This window comes from Carex rostrata, chromosome 5 (assembly GCF_964058835.1).
Source record: "Carex rostrata chromosome 5, lpCarRost1.2, whole genome shotgun sequence".
Classification (NCBI taxonomy): domain Eukaryota; kingdom Viridiplantae; phylum Streptophyta; class Magnoliopsida; order Poales; family Cyperaceae; genus Carex; species Carex rostrata.
Genome location: NC_135922.1, coordinates 2,114,944 through 2,142,076, shown reverse-complemented (window position 1 = coordinate 2,142,076; position 27,133 = coordinate 2,114,944). Strand labels below are relative to the sequence as shown.

Genomic DNA, 27,133 nt, shown 5'->3' with positions numbered 1-27,133 from the left:
TTGTTTTGTACTCCGTTTGATTTGGAATTTGGATTTAGACTTAATTTGAGTTTATTTAAGACAATAAACACTTGTTTGTGATTTTAGAAAACAGCCAAAATGGTTATTTAATGGGTTATAAAACAAAGGAAAATATGATATATAAAGATAATAGTAATAATATTAAGATTAAAAAAAAAAACAGATATAAGGATTCTTTTATTGAGTGTATTAATAGATATCTTTAATGGGCTTATCAATAGACTAGTAAGTGCCAGCCACGCGTTGCCGTGAAAATTAAAAATATGTTTTGATCATTTTCTTTAAATGTGACGTTTGTACTTTAATAAATATTTTGTTAAATTTAATTATCTTATTTTGAATTTATACTGTTGTATGTGATTTATTAATTATCTCACATATATGCCGTTTTTTTTTCACTTCTTTTCTTGTGGTTAATCGTGACAGAAAGTCACCATTAAATTTAACAAAGAAATTACATAAATATTAAATGTAATTACATAGATAAATAAGGAGACACGTTGTAAACATTCCCAAGTTTTTTCCTTTTTTTTGTTTGCATTCAAATGACCGTAAGCTTACATTTATTTTGAGATACACGTTTGATTGTAAATATAAAGATTCCCTAAAATTTATTTAAAAGCTATCCTTAAACAACTGCGGATATGTAAACCCCTTATAATCCCACAATTTGTTGTCAGTGTATAAGCCGCACTTTGATATCCTCGTTCTCAACCTTTGGGTAATATTTAATTTTTTAAGGAGACCTGCTATTGAAGCCATGCTCTAGGATCCGATTAATTTAAATGTCTTCTCTTAAACTAAACCAATTACTACATAAAAATCATAAGCAGCGAAACAAAGAGATTATTATCACCATATATAATAAACTGCAATGCCAATACGTGTAAACCAAAGTGAACTAACATTACAGAAAAAACTAAAAGAAAGGGAAATTCAACAATACCATCAGGATCTTCTCCAGGGTCATCTGATCCAATGTCACTCGGTGTTGTGTCAACGATAAATTGATCGAAACTACCAGCAAAAGAAGAACGGACGCATATGCCAATGGAGGGAATCAAGCTGGCAATTACTGGACCTTCAATCTCCCATTCATTTCCACTCTAACTTACTATATAAAGGTCAAATTGTTTAACTACAAAATTCCAATTATTGAAAACTGTAATAGGTTGTTCTTACCAGATCTTTTGGTGGTAGGCATTGTAATTGCAAGGCCTATAGAACTCTCCCATGTTGTCTGAGATTGCGCCACCTCAACACGAAAACGACCACACCAATGCTGAGTAACACAGGAAAGCATGAAGAAACTGTTATCACGGCAATTATCCAAGTGTTCAGTTTCTGGGATTTGGAAGTATCCCCAACGTCTGTTGTATGTGGCTGCTGGTTAATGCCTCTACTGCTGGTGGGACCCGCTCCTATGGACGGCTCTGATAAACTTGGTGGAGATGATGGAAGTCCTGTCATGGCAAAAATAGATGTTATCCTGAGGAATCCAGATGCATTATTTCCACAAGTTTATTTACATCTAAGCTTCCTTTAATCTGATTTAATATTAGATTAACACTTTGAAACCTATCAAAATAGGTCTCAAATTTATTTGTAGCTTGTAAAATACTCAATTGTTAAAGTAGGCTACACTATCACATTACCCACTCCAACATACACATCAATCATTACTATGCTGAATGAATAATTTGTGAGGATGACAGTACCAAAATATGCTGGGTAAAATTTTGTGTTAACATCATAAACACAACAATCTTTGCTCAGCACAATCATATTAAGAAACCATTCAAGATAATATATCACTATATATTCCTACAAAACAACTGAAGAAACCTGAACAAGGGCACAACATATCTCTCCAGAATACCAGCAAAGTGGCACGGATCAAAAAGACATACCTGGGTACTCAACCGAAACCATCGCATAATCCCCAAAAACAGAAGAAGAAATGGAAACCGCTTCTGCCAAAACTGAAATTTTATTAAATTAAATGCAGATAATTAGGACAAAAAAATAAGCACAAAGCATACCGAAATTACCCCTGATATACCATTTCTCACTCAATACACTTCATTTTTTCAGACATCATAGCACCAATCTGCCTTGATCTACTTATAGCATCCGAACTACAACAACATTTAGAAACAAAATTGTTGATTTAATTTCTATTTTCATAGAAAAAGAAGTAATCACCATGGCTATACAAGAAACGAAGGATCTAAGGAAACCCTAACCTGATTTGAGCAAAATTAAAAGGGGAAAGAGGGGGGTTTCATGCAAACATATCGCACAAAAATCGCGTAAGAAAACATAACACATAGGGAGTAAACTAACCTGATGGAAGAGCGAGGCAGATCGGCTGTGAGGGCAGGACTGGTGGCTTCGTGGCGGAGGACTGATAGCGGAGGCAGATCAGATCGGTGGTGGAGCGTGACTGGAGGCAAAAAGAGAAGGAGAAGAGAAGTGAAAGAGAGGGAGAGAGAGCGGCATCTAGATTTACGCATCTGGCAGCGAAGGTTTAGGCATCGGGCGCGATGCAAACGGAGAAGAGAGAAAAGAAGATTCAGAAGAGAGAAAAGAGGATGCGGCACCAGCCGAGAGAAGAGAAAAAATATTTCGGAAGAAGATCCGCTTCGCGTGTAAGGGAAGAGGATTCGCGAGGAAGGGAGAAACCGTGTGGTTTTGTATGTAGCACGTTGGGTTATAATTAATTTCAAACTTGTACACAAATGGATACATATAATACATATATAATATCTCATATTTAACACAATGATTTAGAATAGTTGGATCTGATAAATGAAAGGCTGAGATCGTCTCTAGACAGATACACCATTCAGTCCCTTTTATACCAAGGTGCTATTATAGGAGTCCTGATATCTTTAATGGCCCAGCCCAATTGAAGAAAATATTGCCTACATCTCCTGCACTAAAATTCACGCAAGCCTCTGCCAGTGGACCCCACCTTCTCTTTAACCCTTTGATACGCCCCAAACAACATTCAGTCAAAGGGTTGGGACTTGTTATCTGGTATAAACGGGCAGATACGGGTAATGTTATCTAAGTTGTATGATAAGAGAATATCGTTGCAATAGAAATCTGGGACTGTCGCATTTGTGCCATTTTATGAAGGGAGTTGTAATAGGTGTCTTTGAATATTGTTTGGGTAATTTGTAGCTGATATCAGTGTTGGAATTAACAGAAAAATTACCAGTAAAGAAAGGAGCCTTAGTACCGCATGCTACACCCATTACTAATGCCTCTCTTCTCTTCTCTTCTATGTATGTATCTATGTACATATATGTATCTCTCTAGCTACCTTCCTTTCATGTTATACAATATCAATTTATATTTATATTTTTTTTTGGAAGGTAGAGAAGGAAGGTGAGTATAGAAAGTAACCGAGTGAAGAAACTGTCTGTTTCCTGATTTTGTCTTTTATTCTTTTTATATTTTGTCTTTTATTCTTTTATATATTTGAATTGGTATATGATTTGCCAAAGTATATATCATCTCCATTTTGAATTGGTGTATTCTTTTCTTGAGCAAAATTAAATGTAAAAATCTTGTAGCTAGCTTGACTTCAAAGGGGTAGTAATGCATGTGCATGCATGTGTTTTATCAATTCATAAAAGCTGTCTTGTCCTTCTATGCCACAATAGGGACTTGTATTCAATGAGAACACTCCTTCATTTGTAAATATATGCATGGACCTGGTGTAGGCCGTGTGATCTAGTCCAGTAGATCATAAGAGAAACTATAACATATTTAGTATTGCGGTCTTTGTTGTCTGAAATGGACCAGATGCAGCTAGTACTTTTCACTTCAATTCAGTGCCTTTCGGCTGTTTCTTAGTATAAACAAAGGAACAAAATATTATTAGTTTCATTTTTTTTCTAAAATCCACCATTTTCATAGCAAAAGAGAAATATATCATTTAATGTCTCAAAACTTAAATTGAAATTTTTTTTTTTCAGTTTTTTTCCTCTTTACCGTATTTGATTCTTCTGAATTAGTAATTTAACTGTATGTTCTTGGTTTTACGTTTTTATTGTGGTATTTTTATTTTTGTAGTTAGCAAAATAGTTGTAATCAGTTTAGACTTTAGATGTATATGTAGAATATACACTTCATTTGTGTTAATGTGAAGTTTTCATACTTTATTTGTGTTATTTCATACTGTTCAATTAATTTTTATGGTTAGCCACATTAGCAAACCTATTATATAAACATATATTTTAAAATAAACTTAATTTAATCACTGACGAATTTGTAGTAATTAAAACTGCCAGTAAAAGTGACAATAACCATGGTTATATATGCAGTAAAAACCGTCAGTAAAAAACGTGTGTGGTGATCCAATCTGCTAGCCTGAAAATTCACAAGTCATTTGCAGGTCAATACCAAATAAAGGCATAAGCAACACGGTTTGTTTTTTCTATTTTTAAAATAAACAATTTGGAGGAGAGGACATTGGTTTTTTCTATTTTTAAAATACAAAATGACTAAATTCTCCATTTTTTTCTAGCATAGAGATGACATTTTGTTAGTGACATCCATTTTTCACATATCTCTATTTTGTTTCTGAAATTTCATTTAGCTGACCGATTTTGTTCATCAGTCCTTCTAGATTGGAATTATTATTGTGGACCCTGCTAGCCTGGAAATTCAGAAGTCATTTTCAGGTCAACACCAAATACAGGTCTCTAGTCATTCTAATTCCTTTATCACATTCACATGCATAAGTAATCAAAGTTGAAAAACACAAAACACAGTACTAATACCAAGAAAATCTCAAAGTGTTTCTCCTGTCTTTTCTTTTACATTCCTTCAAATCAAATAACTGGATAAGGAGATGACAAATTGGCAATTTTTTTATTTTTGGGGGAATTTCACGTATACCCCTCAAAAACTTCAAAATTACATATTTGCCCCTCTAAATTTAAAAATTACGTATTTCCCCTTCTAAAGTTCAAAAACTCACATATTTACCCATTTCATTGTCTTTTATATTAAAACTCACTCTAAATATATAAAATACCTATTTTACCCTTCATTAAAAGTATAAAATGCCCCATCGAACTCAAATTTGAATCTGAAGGGTTTCTCTACCGTCCGATCCTTGCACATCACAATAAGATTATTGTATGTTCGCTTCAAGATTCGTGCTAATCTAGCCCTCATAAATCTCAAAGCAATTTTAATCAGTGTACATTGCTTCAATTTCCGTGTTTGTTCGCTTGAAGATTCGTGCTGATCTAGCTCGCACGGATCTCAAAGTAATTCAGACGGTAGAAGAACCTTTAGATTCAAATTGGAGTTAGAATGGTGTTTTATGCTTTTTAATAAAAGGGTAAAATATGTATTTTATAAATTTAGAATGTGTTTTAATAGAAAAGACAATAAAATGGGTAATTATGTGAGTTTTTGAAGTTTAGAGGGGGAAATATGTAATTTCAAATTTTAGAGGGTGAGATATGTAATTTTAAAGTTTTTGAGGGGCATATGTGAAATTCTCCCTTTTTTGTGTGTGTAATAAGATAAGAAGGGGTCAGTGATAAGCTGAAATTGTATCTATTGAAACCTAGGGTTTGTTATGTAAATTAAGCCAAGTTTTGATTCGAATTAGGTTTAATTAGATTAGAAATGTCCAAAAGTTCAAGTTACTGCCCTAGTTGTGTTTATTTTGTAGGTAATCAAGTGCTTGGAGCTTAACGGAGCAAGACGGGTGATCTGGAGCAAGACAACACGAAGATGGAGTAGATTTCACATTTATTGCGGGCCGCAACCAACTCAGACAGAACCATCTTCAATACAGCATTTTCAGGACCTTTATTGCAGACCGCAATAACCTTATTGCGGCCCGCAATAACTTCTCCAGCACAGCATTTTCATTCCAGCACACTCATTGCGGCCCGCAATAACCTCTCCAGATTTTTCTGCGCAGTCTGTTAACTGCCTCCACTCATTGCGGCCCGCAATAAGTCGGTTCAGAGCCCGAATTTGCTATTTTTAGGGAGTTATTCTTAGTTTTTATGAGGGGTATAAAAGGGGGACTTGTAGAATAGATAAGGGGACGTTTTTTAGGCAGAATTTCTAGGGTTTTAAAACAAGAAAAAGCAAGGAAAAGCAAGGAAGAGAGAAGGAGGAAGAAGAGAATACCATTGATCAACCGGTTTTATTGTTTTCTTTCCTTTGGAACTCTTTTATTCTTTTGATTTGTGCTTTAGCCATGACTGGCTAAAGGCTTTTCTAGGGTTGATTAGGGTTGTACTTGAAACTTTTGTTATGATTTAGTTGGTTTTATTTTATATATTCTTGTTCTTTGTTGTGATCTATTCTTTATTTTAATTGATTGTGAGGACTTAATCGAAATCACATGAAACCCTAGGATTTGGTATTTGCAATTCAGAAATTGAATATTAGATCCAGACCATAAGGAATAGGGTATTTGATAGGCTAAGTTCCGAGAGGTGACGCTTGTCTTATACGGGCTTTACCTAATAGTTTAGAGAATTGTGCCAAGTACCGAGAGGTGAAAGATAGTTTTCTAGATTTATTGGGACAGTAGGAACTTAATGACTTTAGATTAGGGTAGCCAAGTACCGAGTTGTGACGTTTATTCTAATTTAAAGATGGTATTAATATAGAGATATTCCTTTGTACCTACAACACCCAACTGTGCCTTCATAACTAAAAGAACAAATTTAATAAACCAATTAGTCATAACACTAGTGGATAGGAACCCTAACAAACCCTAATTTCTCATACTTGTTAAAAACTCATATTTTGCTTTAAGACTTTAGTTTAATTCATTTTAATCGAAACCAAACCAACCTTTGAACAAACAAAAATCTTTTTACTTTCTTTTACTAAATTAAATTGTTAGGTTAGATTTGATATTCCGACATGTCCCTGTGGAGACGATCCCTAAGTACTACTTGACAAGGTTGTACACTTGCAACCGAATTGAGTGTAAATTAGGATTTATTACTTGTATTGTAAAATCCACATCAGTCAGTCTTATGTTTTATTGATAAATTAGGAATACAATACAGACAAAAGAGGCAAAAAAAGCAGGAATTTTGATTATAATTAATTTAAAAAAATGGAATAAATGTTACATCTATGATAATACTTGATAAATCAACTCAAAAATAGAATAAAATTTGTCTTTAAAATTTCAATTACTTCTCTCTTCATAATACGATAATTAGATGAAACTATTTCCTTAAAATTGCAGCTCCATTTCGTAGCAATTACACAAAACTATTTCTTTAAAGACATAAGAGACATGGTCACCGTCATTTTTAAGTCTTTGTGATTGCAATCTTGTCCTTCTAGACTGGAATTATTATTGTGGACCATGATATTCTGGAAATTTGCAAGTCATTTTCAGGTCAACACCAAATACAATTCTGTAATAATTCTTTATTTTCTTTATTTCTAGAGCACTAAATGTATGTACTTAAAAAAAAATAAACTTCGATCACAACACTTAAGTTAATTAAATCTTTATTTAGCAAGGTGCCACTAAGCAATTGAGATTTGTTGTTCTTTATGAAGATAATTTTTAAATCTATAATTAAATTCTTATACTTTAAGTAATTAAGATAATTTTCATTACTGTGTTGTACTGATATTGTTTTGCTTGTTGACTAGATATTCTGAGTTGTCTCATTATCATACTTTCATAGCAACTCATCTCCTTCTTAAATTCATATTCTGAATTTTGTCCTTTTGTGAGTCATATTCAACAGACTTCATCAGTACGTTCTGAGTGTAAAATGAGTCACAATTCCAGTTCCATGTCCTAACTTTCATAGCCAGTCATCTCCAACCCAGTCTTCACGGTTAGAAAATGAAGTACTTTTCAAAATTCCAAGTTCTTTCTAACAGTCAGTACTAGAACGACTCATGAGGGAATCTCTTGTGGTCAACTTTAATAACCTTACATCTACCTTTTACTATAAGAAGAGCAGCATCTGTGAGAGAGAAATACATTACCCTCAATACACAAATCATGGAACGTTGTTATATCCTGTTCACTATTCACCTCCTCTTAACCTTATCCTCCATTTCTCTCGCTGCTATAGTAACCACCATAGTAGGAAATATCGGCCGATACCGATCCGTATCGGTATGGACCGTGACCGATCCAATACTAGTTCAATACTCGCGGATTTTGTATTTTTCGTCCAATTTCTGCCATTCAAGTCCTATTCTGTTCATTATTCATCTGAAAACTTGAACCCGTGATTGATTAAATAGAGTATAAACTATTCACATGCTGAAAACTTGTCACACTCATTGATTAAATAGAGTATCAAGTATCAACTATGAACCCATGATTGGTTAAATATAGTATCAATTATATATGCACATGCTGAAAACTATTAATAAACTAAAAAGACGTCAAAATGTTAGTTCTTATGATGAGATGTCGAGTACATCAAGGTTTAGTGGCGGGTATAATCAGCTACCATGTGCATATGGATATGAAGATGTTAACAATCATTCATTTGGGTCTACAATGTATTCTTTTTTTGGTTCCTGACAACAATATTCTCAATTTTATCATAATACAGATGATGATGAAATAATCCAACCAGTACGACATGGTTTCTGGCAGTGAAAGAGTATGTTTATAGTTTTAATGCTTGTATTATATTGTATTAGTGGATTATTTGATTGTAATCATTTATATAAATAATTTTTTTTATCAATTTTTTCCTATTTTTTTTAGTTTAAAACAAGCTTTTAGCCAAAAAGTCCATTTTTCCGATCCGAATCGGCCGATACACAGATCCAGGATCGGGATACAGATATTTTCTTCTATGGTAACCACTAGTAAAACTGATCTATCAGCACTTCTATCCTTCAAGTCTCAAATACAGGATATTAAATGGCAAGCAGAAGATATTTTGAAATTTTTCAAGACTGTGCGCTTCCTAGCTATCTTATTATAGACTTTTCTTTTCTTGAGCAAAAGTGCAAAAATCTTGTAGATAGCTAGACTTCAAAGGTGTAGTAATGCATGTGCATGCATGTGTTTGATCAATTCATAAAAGCTGTCTTGTCCTTCTTTGCCACATTAGGGACTTGTATAGTTGTATTCATTCAGAACACTCCTTCATAAGTCATGAGTACATACTAACCATAGCAAAGAGAACACTTTATATATGTAAATCAGAAAAAAAGTTAAATGATTGATGCAAAGATAATAATTGGTGTAGAGATTTGGCTGCCCATCAGATCATTTGTAAATATATGCATGGACTTGGTGTAGGCCGTGTGATCTAGTCCAGTAGATCAGAAGAGAAACAAACTCTTAACATATTTTGTGTTGTGGTCTTTGTTGTCTGAAATGGACCAGATGCAGCTAGTCTTTTTCACATTATTTCAGTGCCTTTCAGCTGTTTCTTAGTATAAACAAAGGAACAAAATATTAGTTTTATTTTTCTCTGAAATCCACCATTTTCAGTGAAAAATATATATATATATATATATATATATATATATATCATTTAATGTCTCAAAACTTAAATTGAAATTCATAATTTTTTTTTCGTTTTTTTCCTCTTTACCGTTTTTTATACTTCTGAATTAGTAATATATCTGTATGTTCTTGGTTTTAGGTTTTTATTTTTGTAGTTAGCAAAATGGTTGGAATCAGTTTAGACTTTAGATGTATAGGTAGAATCTATAATAATTATTTGTGTTAATGTGAAGTTTTCAAACTTTATTGGTGATATTTCATACTGTTAAATTAATATTTATGGTTAGCCACATTAGCAAACCGATTATATAAAAATATATTTAAAAGAAAATAATATAAACACTGACGATTTTGTAGTAAAAACTTCCAGTAAAAGTGATAATCACCACGGTTATGTAGTAAAAACTGTGTGGAAATTCACAAGTCATTTGCAGGTCAGCAACAAATAAAGGCATAAGAGACACGGTTTGTTTTTTCTATTTTTAAAATAAAAAATGACTAAATTCTCCATTTTTTCCTATTCCTAGCATAGAGATGATATTTTGTTAGTGGCATCCATTTTTCACCTATCTCTATTTTGTTTCTGAAATTTCATTTAGCTGGCCGATTTTGTTCCAGCTCTTCTTCTAGACTGCTGGAATTTTTATTGCCGATTTATTTATTAATAGAAAATAAATAAATAAAATATCAAAAAAGGATGGCTTTTGGGTTTTATCGATATAGGTAAATCGGGACGAATTTTCCTGTCCGACTTTCTTTAATCTACTCGACCAGATTAGTTGCTAATTTCCCTTAGCAAATATATATATATATATAGGGTCTGTCTAAATTGCTGCTGGCAGCATTTCAGCAGAGGTGCTGCCGGGGCTATATTTAGCCGTGTGATGTCCAAACAACAAATCCAAACCGTTAGATGTTTAATCTATATTATAATCTACTTGGAGACCAAATTTTATATTTTTTGGAAATTTTTTACTATATATTAAGCTGGTTTGAAAACCGCTGATTTCAATGCTGCAGAAATTTACTGAAATCAGCGGTTTTCAAACCAGCTTAATATATAGTAAAAAAATTCCAAAAAATGTAAAATTTGGTCTCCAAGTAGATTATAATATAAATTAAACATCTAACGGTTTGGATTTGTTGTTTGGATATCACAAAACAGAAAAATGGGCGGCAGCACCGCCGGCAGAAATGCTGCCGGCAGCAAATTAGCCACAGCCTATATATATATATATATATATATATATATATATATATATATATATATATATTTCTTGGACGGGATAGATTATCCCATCCGGCACTGTAGCATTTTTTTTTATTATCTAAGATGAAACCAGAAACCAAAAACCGAAAAAAAAAGAGCTAGGGAATTTTTTTTTCTACTAAGCAAAATTAGTGGAGCACTAATTTGGACGGGATGGTTTATCCCGTCCAGAACACTGTTGCTGGACGGAATAAACTATCATGATCTACCTATATATCGATAAAACTCAAAAGCCATCCCCTTTTTCGATATTTTATTTATTTATTTACTATTAATAAAAAATTCAGACACTAGCTTGGAAATTCACAAGATACAGGTCTCTAGTTATTCTAATTCCTTTATCGCATTCACAGGTGTTAGTAATCAAAGTTGAAAAACACAAAAGACACAGTACTAATACCAAAAAACTCTCAAAGTGTTTCCCTTATTTTTTCTTTTACATTCCTTCAAATCAAATAACTGGATAAGGAGATGACAAATTGGCAATCTTTTTTTTTTTGTGTGTAATAAGACAGGAAGGGGTCAGTCTTCTAATCTTATATTTTATTGATAAAGTATAAATACAATACAATCAAAAGAGGAAAAAAAGAAAAAAGAATTTTGATCATAAAAAAATTGAATAAATGTTACATCTATGATAATACTTGATAAATCAACTCAAAAAGAGAATAAAATTTGTCTTTAAAATTTCAAATACATCTCTCTTCATGATACGATAATTAGATGAAACTATTTCCTTAAAATTGCATCTCCATTTCGTAGCAATTACAAAAAAACTATTTCTATAAAGACACAAGAGACACGGTCACTCTCATTTTTAAGTCTTTGTGATTGCGATCTTGTCCTTCTATACTGGAATTATTATTGTGGACCATGTTATCTTGGAATTTTGCAAGTCATTTGCAGTAGGTCAACACCAAATACAGTTATGTAATAGTTCTTTATTTTCTTTATTTCTAGAGCACTAAATGTATGTACTTAAAAAAATAAATTTCGATCACAAGTTAATTAAATCTTTATTTAGCAAGGTGCCACTAAACATATTTAAATAAATTTTTAAATAAATACATATATAAACATATACATATATACATACATACATACATATATATATATATATATGAGATAGGCTACCATGCTTTGTAAATTAATGTGGGTGTTTTAATTTGCGCTCATATCTCTAGTTTTTAAGTTCAAATAGCTAATCAAAACTTCTCAACATGTTTTTCATATTGAAATGTGTTTGAAGACCAAATTTGGCATTTTTTTGAAATTTTTTACTATTTTTTTTAGAATTTTTCAAAATCAGTGTTTTTCATTATATAAAAAAAATAATAAAAAATTTAGAAAAACACTGATTTTTAAAGAATAGTCATGAATGTTTAATTACTAGAGAATACTCATTTTTAAGTCTTCGTCATTGTGGACCATGCTATTCTGGAATTATTATTGTGGACCATGCTATTCTGAAAATTTGCAAGTCATTTGCAGGTCAACACCAAATACAGTTCTGTAATAATTCTTTATTTCATTTTTAAAGTTCATTGGCAAGGTGCCACTAAATAATTTTATTAATAAAAGTATTTCCAGAGCACTACTACAAAAAGTTTAATTACTAACAGGTTATTAGCCACGGTTCCGATATTTTTTTAATGAGCTGTGGGTAAATAAGAAAGTGAGATGGTCAGATGACATGTATACACGGTTGAACCGTGGTTGTTATGGTTCAAACAATTTGACCGTGGGTAAAGGATTGATATTATCAACGGCTGGGTTAGGGTGCTATTTACCCACGGCTGGGATTGGAGGAGCCGTGCCTAAAGAGGTGTGGGTAAAAAGACTAAAGGGTGTAAAGAATCGTAAATCTCCTCAGTTACTGTTTTATTTTCGCTCCCTCCTCTCTCACTTGGGCGATAGTTTCATTTTCCTCCTGCTCTCTCTCTCCGAGGGTTTCCAATATCGATCTCTCCGTCACTCAACCCAAATCTACCCCTCTCTATCCGCCGCTCAGCCCAAATCCGGCTTCCCTCTGCCTGCCGCTCAGCAACTTCGCCCCCCCTCCCCTCTACTCCCTCCTCCGCTCCCTCCGTCGCTCAGCACAATGTCGCCCCCCCTCTCTCTAGGTCAGTACCGTTTCTCTTCGTTGGGTTTCTTTTAGTTCATCTTCATCTTTAAAACAGTTTCAATCACCACGATTGTTTTTCCCATTGTAGCTTATTCTTGATTTCTTGTTATCAGGACAGGTAATAGTCTTGAATCCAACTACTTATCAGTGCCTTTTGTAAGCATATGCATATGAAGTAGCAAATTTTGTGTATTGCAATCATTACTTGGCTTTTTAATTTCATACCTGAACAAGATCAGTACTTAACATTCTAGATAAAATTTATATTAGTCTAGATCAGTACTTTGGTACCAGTCAGATCTACACATTTTTTAATGCATGAACATTAGTATCGTTGGGGTATGAACAATTATGTGTGCTTGCTACTATGAACAACTAGTATCATGTATGAAACTTGACTAGAGTTTATATGCATTTTTTTTACTATGCTTGCTGACATATCTTGCTGACATATAATATTGTTTATCATGTGTTAATTAATCTTGTTTTAAGCTATTAAATTTGTCTTGTTAAATTTCAGATTTGTTAAACCCCATATCAAATCAATCAGATGAATTAATGTCAAATGGGTTTTCAGGTGTTGAAGTTCATAGTGTACAACCAACAAATTGGAAAAAGAAAGGCCCTTCCCTGTGCAAAAATCATGAAGTAGTACAATTAGTAAGCAATCAATTAAAGTATCTTTTATTTCCATTCTTGTAAATAGTTATTCTTCTAATCTATAATTAATACTAATTACTATCCTTTATTTTTCTTAAGGGCTTTTCTGAAATACATTAGTAAAGGAGGGTCACATACTAGCTAGAGAGCACAAATTGAAAATGATTTGGTCCTGGATCATGGTAAACACACTAACTTAAAATTAAGTTAGTTATGAATACAAAAAACAGTTTATGATGAGGGGATGAGAGTTGTAAAGTAGCATGCAAAGAGAAAGCTCGGGCAAGAGTCTGCTAAGAATTTAAGAGAGAATTGATGATGAGTACTGGATCAATATGTAAGTTTAAATATTATTTTAATTTTTTATTGTCAATTTTATTGCTATGATCTATTTTTGCATTAATTTTAGAGAGTGTGGCTTAACCATATTATTACCAGTATCAAGCAATGTTGTGCTCAACAACCTCTTTTTGGTTACATCAGTGGCCATTATTTTGGTGTTTGTCAATTAGGGTTACTTGAGATTTGAGTTAAATTTATTTTTACTGAATCTTTTTTTGCACTAGTCAATAGTCACGGTGAAATAGAACATTTGCCAGTTTCTGTTCCTCAACAAAGAAGGGATGGGAGCCAAACTCCCAGCTATGAACACGCTACAGAGTCAGTTACAAGGTAACTTGCATGTTATGATTTATTTCTTGTTTGGGCCCTTCAGAATTCTTTTAAAAATTTGGGTATAAGTATAACCTGCAAATTAAGAAACATCTTCTGTGCCCTCAAAAGTATGAACTTGTCTAAAGTACTTCGGCAGTACTAATGTCTGAGATTTATAAGTACGTTTCTTGTATGTTTCCAGGGTGAGGATGATCAGTATTTCATAAACAATCTTGAGCTTCAGAGTGATGTACCATAAATAAGTGTTCTCTTCTATTGCAAAAACTTGACTGATAAAAAATTAGATATTGAGTTTGTTGAGATTTGAAGGCCTGTGGGATGTAATGGAGGTGTATTTGCATCGTGAGTAAGACTGGAGGCTACACACCCTTCTAAGGAAGGTGACACAACTAAAACTGCACTACCTTCTATGGTCATTAGGTTGTAGAGAAAGCAAAGGATATATTGTGTGGTGAACAAGGGTCAGGGTCCCTTAACACTCTTCTAAGGCATACTCTGTTGAGACAAAGTTGCAAAGATGGATGTGAGGAACAATAGGAGGAAGAAATAATTGAAGTACTAGTCTAGGAGAAAGTTGCTCTAACTTGACCCGTATTCAATTTTCTTTTCTTTATGACAGATTCAAATTTGATGGTGGTTTGTACACACCTAATTTATAATTCATTTTTACAGATTATTATTTACTTGATACAAGCAAACCCTTGTTTGATATGTGGTTTGTGTTTATTATTTAATGTTCTCTGTAAATTAATTTAATTCAATTAATGAAAAACCTAAGTTATTTCAATATTTCTAATTCACATTATGTATGTATCTGCTATTTAACTAATATAGCTAGATCATCTTTACCCACGGCTTAACCTGTGATGAATTTAAAAAAAAAATAATAAAAAAAAATGAATCACCATTATCCACGTTTGCTCTGGAGTCAGCCGTGTGTAAATAAAAATTTAGTCACGGTTAAGGGACCGTGGGTGTACTCTGGAATCAACCGTGGGTAAATGAAAATCTAGTCACGGTTAAGGAACCGTGGGTGTACTCTTCCACTTTTACAAACGCCAGCATTACTCACGGTAGCGAATCCGTGAGTAAATTCAATTTTTGACCGTGGCTAATTTGTTATTCTGTACTAGTGGCACTAAAATGTATGTAATTAACGCAATGAAAAAACAGAGGTAAACTCTGAGATTTGTTGTTCTTTATCAAACTTCGATCAGAAGTTAATTAAATCTTACTTCAAGTAATTAAGATAATTTTAATTATTGTGTCGTACTGATATTGTTTTGCTTGTTGACTCTAGATATTCTGAGTTGTCTCATTCTCATACTTTCATAGCAAGTCATCTCCAGCTTAAATTCATATTCTGAATTTTGTCCTTTTATGAGTCATATTCAAAAGACTTCATCAGTATATTCTTAGTGTAAAATGAGTCACAATTCCATTTCCATGTCCCATCTTTCATAGCCAGTCATTTCCAACCCAATCTTCACGGTTAGAAAATAAAGTCCTTCAAAATTCCAATAATCACATAATGACAGTCAGCACTAGAACGACTCATGAGAGAATATCTTGTGATCAACTTTTCTAACCATACAAATCTACCTTTAACTATAAGAAGAGAAGCACTCTGTCCGAGAAATACATTGCTCTCAATACACAAATCATGGAACGTTGTTATATCTTGCTCACTATTCACCTTCTCTTAACCTTATCCTCCATTTCTCTCGCTGCTATAGTAAGCACTAGTAAAACTGATCTATCAGCACTTCTCTCCTTCAAGTCTCAAATACATGATGACCCATTTGGTGTCTTCTCCTCATGGAACGAGACACTGCACCACTGCCAATGGCAAGGAATCTTGTGTGGCCGGCACCATCCTGATAGAGTGACTGCTCTCTTTCTCGATTCCAAACAATTGTCAGGTTATATATCTCCATCCCTGGCAAACCTCACGTTCCTCCAAAAGTTGAGTCTCTCTGATAACCAGCTAAGAGGAAGCATACCAGTAGAGATTGGATACTTGCGTAGGCTACGATTTGTCAATTTGAGTGTGAATTTTCTCGATGGTACCATTCCATTTACTCTAAGTAATTGTTCAAATCTAAAAGTTATTTCTTTGAGAAATAATAATCTCAATGGAACCATCCCATCTAACTTAGCGCGATGCAAAGAACTTAAAAATATCAATATGGGGAATAACTTCCTCACAGGAGGTATACCATTGGAATTAGGCCTCTTGCCACTTCTCCAAATATTAGGCCTATATGCCAATAATCTCACAGGATCAATTCCTTCTGCCTTGGGCAACCTTAGTAGCCTAATATATCTTTATCTTCACGAAAATAGCATTAGTGGTTACATCCCGTCTACCTTGGGAAACCTTACTAACTTACAACAACTTCTTCTTTATGAAAATAAATTTCATGGTTCCATCCCACATAACTTGGGTAACCTTCAAAGTTTAATAGAGGTTGATCTTTCTGAAAATATGTTAAGTGGATTCATCCCTAATGAACTAGGGAAGCTTCAAAACCTTCAAATTTTAACCATTCTTGATAACAACATTTCGGGCAACATACCACACTCCCTTTACAACCTCTCCGCATTGATTGCTTTGCAACTTGGTAATAACCAGCTTGATGGAACTCTACCTTCCGATATGTGCAATTCTTTACCAAACTTGATAAATCTACACCTGTATTACAATCAACTCAAAGGACAAATCCCACCATCAATATCCAATTGTTCTGCCCTTATTGATGTTGAATTAGGCGTTAATTACTTCAATGGCGTGATACCACCTGGGTTTGGAGCCTTACAAAATCTTCAGGTTTTTTTCTTTTATTCTAATCAATTAGAAGCCAAGACACCACATGACTGGAGTTTCATTGATGCTATGACCAATTGTACTTTGTTAGAAAAGTTATATCTTGGAAACAACCAACTACAAGGAGCATTACCTAGTTCTATAGCAAACCTTTCTACTAGCCTTCGTGAGCTCTCACTGAGTTTTAACCCAATTTCAGGGAGCATACCAGCAGAGCTCGGTAAACTCAATAACTTAATCAGACTTAATCTAGACGAAATGGAGCTCAATGGCACAATTCCATTAGAAATCGGTGATCTTTTCAAATTGGAATTATTAGATCTGGGTAATAACATGATTTCAGGTCAAATCCCATCAACTTTGGCCAACCTCACCCAAATGACCAAGCTAGGTCTGGATAGTAATGTACTAGAAGGGAGTATACCACCAGAATTAAGTAGCATGAAATTCTTAGAAATCCTGAAGTTTTCAAATAATAAATTGGTCGGTGAAATTCCCAAAGAAATCATGGGTCTTTCTTCTCTTTCTATCAGTTTGGACTTGTCACACAATTATCTAACTGGCATCTTGCCACCAGAAATTGGTAACTTGAAAAATCTACAATCAATTCATCTCTCAAATAACAAGTTACTTGGAGAGATTCCTAGCACAATTGATGGATGCCAGGAACTTGAATCCCTTTATCTTGATAGCAATTTGTTCCAAGGAACAATTCCAACCAGCTTGAGCAAACTAAAAGGGTTGCAAAACCTTGATGTCTCCAACAACTCACTCTCTGGTCAAGTCCTTGAATTCCTGGGTGCAATGAACTTGCAATATTTGAATATTTCTTTCAATAATTTTGAAGGGGCGTTACCAACAAAAGGCATTTTCAAGAATGCCAGTGGTCTAGATGTAAGAGGAAATCCCAAGCTTTGTGGTGGAGTACCTGAAATGCATTTGTTACCATGCATCTTACAACCTTCCACACAGAGACATCACTCTCGACAAAACATTGTGCTCATAAGTTCTATTGTTGGTTCTTTTATTTGCATAACCATAGTAATTTGCTTGTTAGTAACTTATTATACTAGAAACAACCCTCGAAATAATCCACAATCTGATATAGCTTTGAAATATGGGTTAAAGCCTATTTCATACAACGACCTTCTTAGAGCTACTGAAAATTTCTCTTCGAAAAATCAAATTGGAAGAGGTACATTTGGAGAAGTCTACAAAGCCATTATGAGCTTCGAGAATGTGACAACCGTTGCGGTGAAGGTGTTAAACCTTGAGAAACACAGTGCTTCTAGAAGTTTCTTCTCTGAATGTGAGGCTTTAAAAAATGTGAGACACCGGAACCTTATAAAAGTGCTGAGTTTGTGCTCTAGCATAGACCACCAAGGTAATGATTTCAAGGCTTTGATTTTTGAGTTCATGCCAAATGGTAGCTTGGAAACATGGTTGCATCCAAATGCATCTACGGATCAGCCACTCAAAAGCCTCAGCTTCCTCCAGAGGTTGAACATCGCATGTGATGTGGCGGTAGCCCTAGATTATCTCCATTACCATGTACCTGCACCAATCGTGCATTGTGATCTCAAACCTAGCAATGTACTTTTGGATGATGACATGAATGCACATGTGAGTGATTTTGGATTAGCAAGGTTTTTGGTTCCAGCTGATACCATGCCTTCTCAATCAATGTCGAGCACCGGTGGGATCAAAGGTTCTATTGGTTATATTCCTCCAGGTATTACAGAGCTTATTATTTGAGATGTACTTTTTTAAGTATGTCCCTACAATAAAATTATTCATCTGACTTTGTTAAGGTTTAAAGAAACAACTGTCCAAGTTTGTTCCACTAGTGAGGCTCAAGAGAAAATATCTATTGTCTCATTTATACTTACTATGTATACTTTGAAAACTTATAATTTAAAAACTTATACACAAATATAAGCACGACCATGTGAGTCCAAATTTGAAAAACTAGGTGAATATGTTTTAGTATTAAAATTGGGACTGTAACTAATAACTTTTCATTGTCTAAGAGTATGGGATGGGTGGTCGGCCATCGGTAGAAGGAGATGTTTATAGCTACGGCATTCTTTTGCTTGAGATGTTCACTGGAGTAAGTCCCACCGACGAGAGAATCAGAGATGGTTTGAGCCTTTTGAAGCATGTTGAGATGGCTTTCCCCGTCCAAGTCATGGACATAGTTGACCCCAATTTATTCTCTGAAACTGATGGAGAAAATCTTTATGTACCTAGAAATGTTTATAGTTGTTTGGTTTCGGTGATTCAATGCGGGCTTTTATGCTCCAAGGAGTCACCAAACGAGCGCATTTCTATGCAAGATGTTACCAAGGAGTTGAACTCAGCACGAACAAAGATGCTTAGACCATAGAGACAGAGAAAAGGATCAAAGGAGAAGAAGAAGGCCTCCACTAAATATGTATTATCTGTAAAATTTGGATTGTGGTAATTTACGGTGTTATAGTATATATATATGTTGTAATGACGAATATTATTTCTTTCTATTAACAAATTAGGGTGTGGGTGGGGGGGTGTAAATATTTGAATTGAAAGACCTTGGATATGCACTCAATTAAATAAGAATATATTAATGAGTTAATTGGATTAATGCTGCATATTTTTATATTGGAGTATTGTCTTGTTCTTCTGAAGGAACATATAGTAAACAACTAATTAATGTTAATGATCTCATCGGAGTTTTTGTACATCTCCTTACTAGTTGCCTTCGCAATCAATAAAATTCCATGTTTCTAAAATTGAACCCTTAATCAGAATACTAGCCAACAACTTAACAAATTAAAGAATTAAAAAAGGAATTTAATTACATGCATACTAGAATTTTAAAAACTATCACTTTTCGAATCACACTGGTTTTACTGTTGAGTCCAGGATCACCAATTCTGGTATATAATATGACACTATATATACACATTCGGCATCCAAGAGATCCTTGAGTAAACAAACTAAGAACGAGTTTATAAAATTAAAACAGTAATATTATTAGAACACCACATACTAGTTACAGCTAATTAGCCAAATCTTTTATTTCCTTTCTACAATCCCTCCCTGCCATAGTTTTGGTAGCTCTGAGAATTATACTCCTGAAAAGAAAATACACACGTTAGTAATGCCTCTCTTCTCTTCTCTTCTATTTATGTATATATGATGTATCTGTGTATATATATGTATCTCTCTACCTTTTGTTCTTGTTATACAATATAACAATTTATATTTATATTTATTTTCGGAGGTAGAGAAGGAAGGTGAGAAGAAACTCTGTTTCCTGATTTTATCTTTTATTCTTTTTATTTTCTATTAAATGGGCGACTGCTGCGTAATTTGAATTGGTATATGATTTATCATCTCCATTTTGTGGCAGATTATTCATATAAAAATTTTAATTTTGAGAAAAGCATGCATAAAGTTTATAGGCACATAATTTCTAAAGTCTTCTCTAAAATTGAATATTATTATATTTTTGTTTCTGATTGTAAAATTTCAATTGTATTTCCCCTGGTATATTCGGTTCTTTGACTTGGTTAATATATGCATGGACTTGGTGCAGACCGTGCATGTGAGCTAGTCCGGTAGATCATAAGAGAGAAACTCTTTACATATATATATATATATTTAGTCTTGCAGTCTTTGTTGTCTGAAATGGACCAGATGCAGCTGGTATTTTTCACTTCAATTCAGTGCCTTTCTGTTTGTTAGTATATATAAAAACAAAGGAACAAAATATAATTATTTTTATTTTTCTGTGACTTGTTCCGGTAAAAGAGATTATTAAGTAATTATTGGATTGACATGAGAGAAGAGACCATGTCTAAGAATTTCCTAAAAAAAATATATAACATGAGTATTTTTATTATTTTTTTTTTGTAATGCAATATTCATGATGTTACAGTACTTCCTAACGTGTAAAAAATGTTATTATTTTGTAAATAAAATAATGCACCGTCTTTCTAATGTTATAATTTGTTCTTTTTTTTTATCCCACATATAAAATGCATTATTTTGAAATATTATATGCAAATTATTTTTCTTTCGGGGCAACATACGTGAAATTAGATCTACAAAGATTTCAGGTTTATTCCTGAAATCCACCATTTTCAGAGTTAAAATTTTTTTTGTCATTAGTATATATAATGTCTCAAAATTTGAATTGAGATTTCTTATACTTATTTTATTTTCGGTTTCTTTCCTCTTTACCGTATTTGATTCTTCTGAATTAGTAATATAACTATGTACTTGTTTTTAGCATTTTTTGTACTATTTTTATTTTTGTAGTTAGCAAAATAGTTGTAATCAGTCTAGATGTATATGTAGAATTTATACTTTATTTGTGATAATGTGAATTTTTCATACTGTATATGTGATATTTCATACTGTTGAGTTAATATTTATGGTTAGCCACATTTTCAAATTGATTATAAAAAATATTTTTTAAAAGAAAATAATATAATCACAGACGATTTTGTAGTAAAACTGCCAGTAAAAGTGACAATTAACAACAGTTATGTAGTAAAAACTATCAGTAAAATTCACAATCATTGACAATTTACAGCGGTCTGTGATGAACAAGTGACAACAATTTGACGCAATATTAATTTTGAACAACTAAGAATCAACATAATGAAAATTTAAAGAATTTGAACAACTGACAACAATTTGATCCAATATTAATTTTGATTGTATTACTAAATTGTTGCCACCTGAAGAAGCATGCTCTCTTTAGCAAAACATAATGCCTTGGAATTGGCTTCCATAACCCAGTTTTACTTAGAAAGAAAATCAGAAACCGAATTAACAGCCTCGACATACCGAGGCTCAAGAAAAGCAACCACCCGTAGAGCATGAGCGCGTACCAGTAAAACTTATTATCGTACTTTCTTCCTTCGTTGAGCATGAGCATGTACCACCATTTGTAAGCCTCTGCACTGCCTCCCTACAGGCTTAATTCCAAAGACAATAATTGGTGTGGAGATTTGGCTGCCCATAAGATTATTTATGTTCTTCTCTTCTTGGATTAATTTCACGATTTGAGATTAATACTTTCATGTAGTTAAGTTGCATGAAAATTTTTGGAATAAATTTTCAATACAATCATAAACTATTTTTAGTCGACCTTGTGCGACTGTATCCATGAACCTCAGCCTATATATGATTGTGAATCCTCCGTTGCAAAATTTATTTTTCTAATTATAAAGACACTTTCAGTAATAAAAAATAGTAATGGTTTTTCTACTTAATTTTTTTATTTTATATTTTTTAAAATTTTATTATATGTTAATTATCATATTATAGAATTGATCACAAAACTATTAGAAACTATTTATCAGTACTGATAACAATCTTTCAAAAAGAAAAAAGAGTGTTCATGAATATATTTCTTAAATTAGGATTTTTCACAATTATTCACACGGTACATCTGAACATTTATTGCGGCACAATTTTGTAACCATTCTTGTGCATAACCATGAGCATGGGTTCCCGTACCCAAAAAAATGCATCCCACACAATCTCGTGACAACCAAACCGACTCTCAAGATTTATATTCCCTACCAGTATCAATAAAAGGATGTGTATACCAGTGGCACAAGGTGGTTAACATCATCCAACAAGCCAACTGTTTAAGTCTAGTAAAATAAAAAAATAAGGTTCTGAACACAAAAGGAGAAAATTAATGTGCTCAAAACATTTGAGGTAAAAGTAAAATATAAAGAAATGAAACATAAAACTAACATGTAAGAAAAATGTATGAAAGCGGAAAAGCATAAAACGAACTAATTTAAAATTCTGAAACCACTACCTTAAAAAAAAAAACCAACTTAAACCATCAACCTAAGCTGACAAAATGTTACTATAGTAGTACGAAACCTGATGTGCTACTTCAACAGCAAAAAAAACCAAAAAAAAAAACACAAAAAAAAATCTTACTATTTACCAGTTTGTAGTTTTTTCCTTTTTCATTTTCTCAAACACATTCTATGCATTGTAGCCTTTTATTTCCTAATTCACTTCTTGGCTTTTTCTTTGAGCCACAAACCCACCCCCCAATGGAAAAACAAGAAATAATGATTAGTAAAATCATTATATTTTCTCCATTTAACTAGATTAGAATTAATTAATTAATATTACAAACAAACAACTAATAACAAAAAAGGGTCAACTATTCCATGATTTATATATAGTCGATTTTATTGCAGCAAACATATGAACAGGTAAAATCACAAGTAAAATCACAAGAAAATGAACAGGTAAAATCACAAGAAAATGAGGGAGATGGGTAGGCTGACGAAATGGGGCCTACCTTTCAGAGAATAAATGAAAAGGGAGGCTGAGAGGTGGGGTCCCGTTAGTCAGTTTAAATGGGAAATCTAACAAAGGGTTAGTTTAAAAAGACATGGACTATGTGAACTGTGACAATTAGAGGTGGGCCTTTTTTTCTCAGTTCTTTAAGACCAGGCCCAAGCCATTTTTATGTTTTTGTATTAAATCAAATTCCTCTTCTTTATTTCTCTCACCACTCACCAATATACTGATGGGGTCCCTTGTCAAGTTGGGCTGTTAGGGACCACCCTCTATTTCATCTCTCTCACCCACTGAAAACTGGGCCCTATGACCAGCTCTGACTCGCACCTTCCACATCATGAATCCCATTATATCTCCAGCCTCTTATAATCTTGTTAATTGATATTCCTTTCGAATTTTTGCTTGTTCTTTTAATCAAAATTCACGATTTGAAATGTATGTCTTTATTGCTCCCAACTAATACTGATTCAAATTAAAAACTAGGTAATTTTACTTGATTTACATGAGACATGATCTTTTTGTACACAATATAGTAGTACTGTAGCATGATTTGCGTGAATTTTTTTTTTTTCCATGATGTAGGGTTGTGGCATGATATAAGTGGGACATTTATCATGACTCTTTAATTCATTTGAAGAACACATTAGTGTGACAAACAACCACAACTCATAATATATATGTGTGATATGCTTATATATTATTTATATTTGAACAATTGTTTTGTATATTTAACACAAGTAGAATAAAAAACATTGTTGAATGATTTCAACAAATAAATACATACTTTAAAGTAAAATCTTGGAGAAAACTAATTTGAGAATATTATGAAGTAATTTCATTTTTTAATTCTATTATCTTTATTTTTACTAAAGTTTATTATGATTTATCATGTATTTTAGCATTAATTATTATAATGTTCTCATGAATACATGTTTTTCTATATTTAATTATTTATTTCTTCTCCAATTTATAAATTGATAACATAACTTAGTAATTCAAATAATATCATATGTAAAAATAACAAATTTTACCCCATAAAATAAAAAAGTTCCTAGATAATTAAAATAAAGGCTGAATTCATGAATCGTTTGATTATTTAACTATTTAATTTTTATAATATGAAAAAGTTTGATAATAATATACAATAAAACATAGTGAATGATAGTATTTTAAAAATTATTTATACAATAAAACATAGTGAACTCTAACTTTTTTTTTTACTCATATTACAAAACATAGGAGTGGTGGATTTACTACTTTACAAGAATCATTTCTTTTAATCGGAACATTTTTTGGTCTGCTCTTCTAAAATGGTACCATTATTTGAAAGATTAATTCACATCTATATTGGAAATTGTTGGTTGATCGTACCAAAATCTAAACCCTTCGTTACAAATCTTAAAACAAATCCAAAATTTTATATATTAATACTATTCCTTGCATTTAAATATGCATCGAAAATACTTATTGGACTAACCCAATTTGAAAGGGATGGCGCCAAATTTGCACTGTTCTTAATAAACCTTATGTTATCATAATTATTTTTATCTTCTTTGTTCTTTCTTGTACTGTGCAATTATTTGTCCATCTATTATTGCTTTAGGCCCTGAGAAAAGAAAACATTAACACTATCATGGTTTGGTCACTGTACACAATTTAAGCATATCGTTTCAAATTTATCAACTCATTCTAACTATATGTTGCAGAATCATAAGTTCCACATAGGTTTAAGAAAACTACTAGCTCTCCAAACAATTGCACATCAAATGAAGAAATCAGAAGCAATTACCTTGTGACAGAGCTAAAAAATTGCTTGTCATATGAATACATTTGAAGCAAGCAGCTTGTGAATTATGTGATAAAGGATAAAATATATATATAATTATTTAACAAATTATGATTTTTATTTATTTAAATATTGAATTCTTGTGTAATAATAACATGAAATATCAAAGAAGTAAATATAAAAAAAGTAAACTACAATGATATGTCATCACCATATATATTTGACTTGAATATTTTATGCATTTTTTCTGGACTTTGACCTAAATAAGCACCATTAACAACAATTAGCAATAATAGTCTTAGACCATGTTTGCAAATGAAGCTACAAAGCTAAACATAGTCTAAAAAAGAATTCGAAAACATAACTAACATAAATTGGCGAATCACAGAATTCAAATTGCTAAGCATCAAACTGTTTTTTTGAGATTCCAGTTCTAGCTTAACAATCTTTCATCTTTGAGGGTCTTTCTTATCTAACTCAAGTGCACAGTATTTCAATTATTTGTTTCAAATCTTAATTCTGATTGATAGCTTAAAAAAATTGTTTACTGATTGAACGGAATTGGGGGCGGTCTGATGCTAAATATGATCCGCCCAATTTGTATTAAGATTTGTGCAATTAACTTTAAGATTTGTACTGATCAAGCTTCCACGAAGCTTCACGTGGACTGAACGTTGCCGAATTTCAGTTCGATGCGCATCAGACTGTCCCCATTTGTGCAGTTAAATTTAATCTCTGTCATTTCTGCAGCTGATTGTTTAAATTTTCTTTTTCAATGTCTTAAAACTACAAAAAGAAATTCAAAATAAATGCAATTCATTTAATTCATATCTTATATTATTTTTATATAATTTTCATAAATAAAAAAGCTCTGCTTAGTTTGATGGGTTCCTAACAGCCGAAAGCAGGTTGTAGGAAACAATACAAATTACAAAGCCATTGAGCCCAAGGCCTAATTTAAGTTCATATGTTATATTCTTTGTCCATAATGGCTAATAACAGATTTTTTTATTTTTTTATTTTTGTATTTTTTTTATTTTTTGAGCTTCGATCTGTATTCTCATTTTGATGTAATTATAGCAACTCAAATACTTTTCATATTCTTGCAAGAAATGGAGCTTGATGTGTAGATGGAAGGATTAAATGTGACCAATCCTAAATAAAACATGCAAAGAGATGCGGAGAGGTGGGTCCCATTAGTCAGTTTAAATGAGAAATATAACAATGTCTTAGTCTAAATGGATGGGGAGTATGTGAACTGTGCAACTTAGTCTAAATGGGACTTATTTCTTTTCCAGTTCTTAGAAGATCAGACCAAAACCATTTTTTTCTTTTTGTATCAGCGCAAATCCCTCATCTTCATCTCCTTCACCCACTGAAAACTGGGGCCCCATGACCAGCTCTGACTCGCACCTTCCATTTCGTGAAACCCATTATATCTCCAACCTCTTTTAATCTTATTCATTGAGGTTCCCTTCTGAATTTTTGCTTGTTCTTTTAATCAAAATTCACGATTTAAAATGTATATTATCTTAATTGTGAATATTTTTTAATGAAAACTAAACTTTTTTTTAGTTTCCAAGAAATAAATTATCTTAGGTGTTTTCTTCACCAAATTTCAAGAAATTGATTTAGTAAATTCCAAATCTCTTTTCAATTTTTAGGATCCAACAATAATACTACATAAACATACAAACCTAAACATGTAACTTGAAAAAAATATTATAATTAGCGGAAGAGAGTATAAGAGAGACATATTTCCATTTGTATATGACTGTCCACGTGGATTGGCCCTGTACTTTTTATTTGTATTTAATTATTTTTCTAGATGCTTTTCATTACTTTCGAATGACTACTCTAATACTACAATCGTGTGAGTAGAAAATGAATTGTGCATGACACATGTATTTTGTTATTGTTGAAATAAA

At 32.6% G+C, this 27,133-nt stretch overlaps 1 protein-coding gene and 2 long non-coding RNA genes across 4 annotated transcripts; 2 read left to right on the top strand and 1 right to left on the bottom strand.

The window, feature by feature from the left end:
- Positions 1 to 748: 748 nt before the first annotated feature.
- Positions 749 to 2,616, bottom strand: LOC144554557 (uncharacterized). The gene is made up of 2 exons (XR_013511644.1): positions 1,932 to 2,616; positions 749 to 1,484 (listed from the first exon to the last, which is right to left on the bottom strand). It is a non-coding gene; the product is annotated as an uncharacterized LOC144554557 (long non-coding RNA).
- A 10,098-nt stretch (positions 2,617 to 12,714) lies between these two features.
- On the top strand, positions 12,715 to 15,026 carry LOC144554839 (uncharacterized). Of its 2 annotated transcripts, XR_013511777.1 has the most exons (4): positions 12,715 to 12,925; positions 13,505 to 13,924; positions 14,154 to 14,259; positions 14,444 to 15,026. It is a non-coding gene; the product is annotated as an uncharacterized LOC144554839 (long non-coding RNA). The 2 variants fall into 2 exon arrangements; XR_013511776.1 differs by having other exon boundaries at positions 12,715 to 13,924; positions 14,444 to 15,004.
- Positions 15,027 to 15,889: 863 nt separating this feature from the next.
- LOC144554734 (receptor kinase-like protein Xa21) lies at positions 15,890 to 19,816 on the top strand. The gene is made up of 2 exons (XM_078303055.1): positions 15,890 to 18,821; positions 19,120 to 19,816. The coding sequence occupies exons 1-2, from the start codon at positions 15,926 to 15,928 to the stop codon at positions 19,473 to 19,475; spliced, it is 3,252 nt and encodes a 1,083-aa protein (XP_078159181.1). The 5' UTR covers positions 15,890 to 15,925; the 3' UTR covers positions 19,476 to 19,816.
- Positions 19,817 to 27,133: the final 7,317 nt, after the last annotated feature.

What these genes read in the sequence shown, in the direction of transcription:
- LOC144554734 (XM_078303055.1), top strand. Translation starts at nt 15,926, where the DNA reads ATGGAACGTTGTTATATCTTGCTCACTATTCACCTTCTCTTAACCTTA. An exon ending in TATTGGTTATATTCCTCCAG is followed by an intron (nt 18,822 to 19,119) that starts GTATTACAGAGC and finishes TCATTGTCTAAG; the next exon opens with AGTATGGGATGGGTGGTCGG.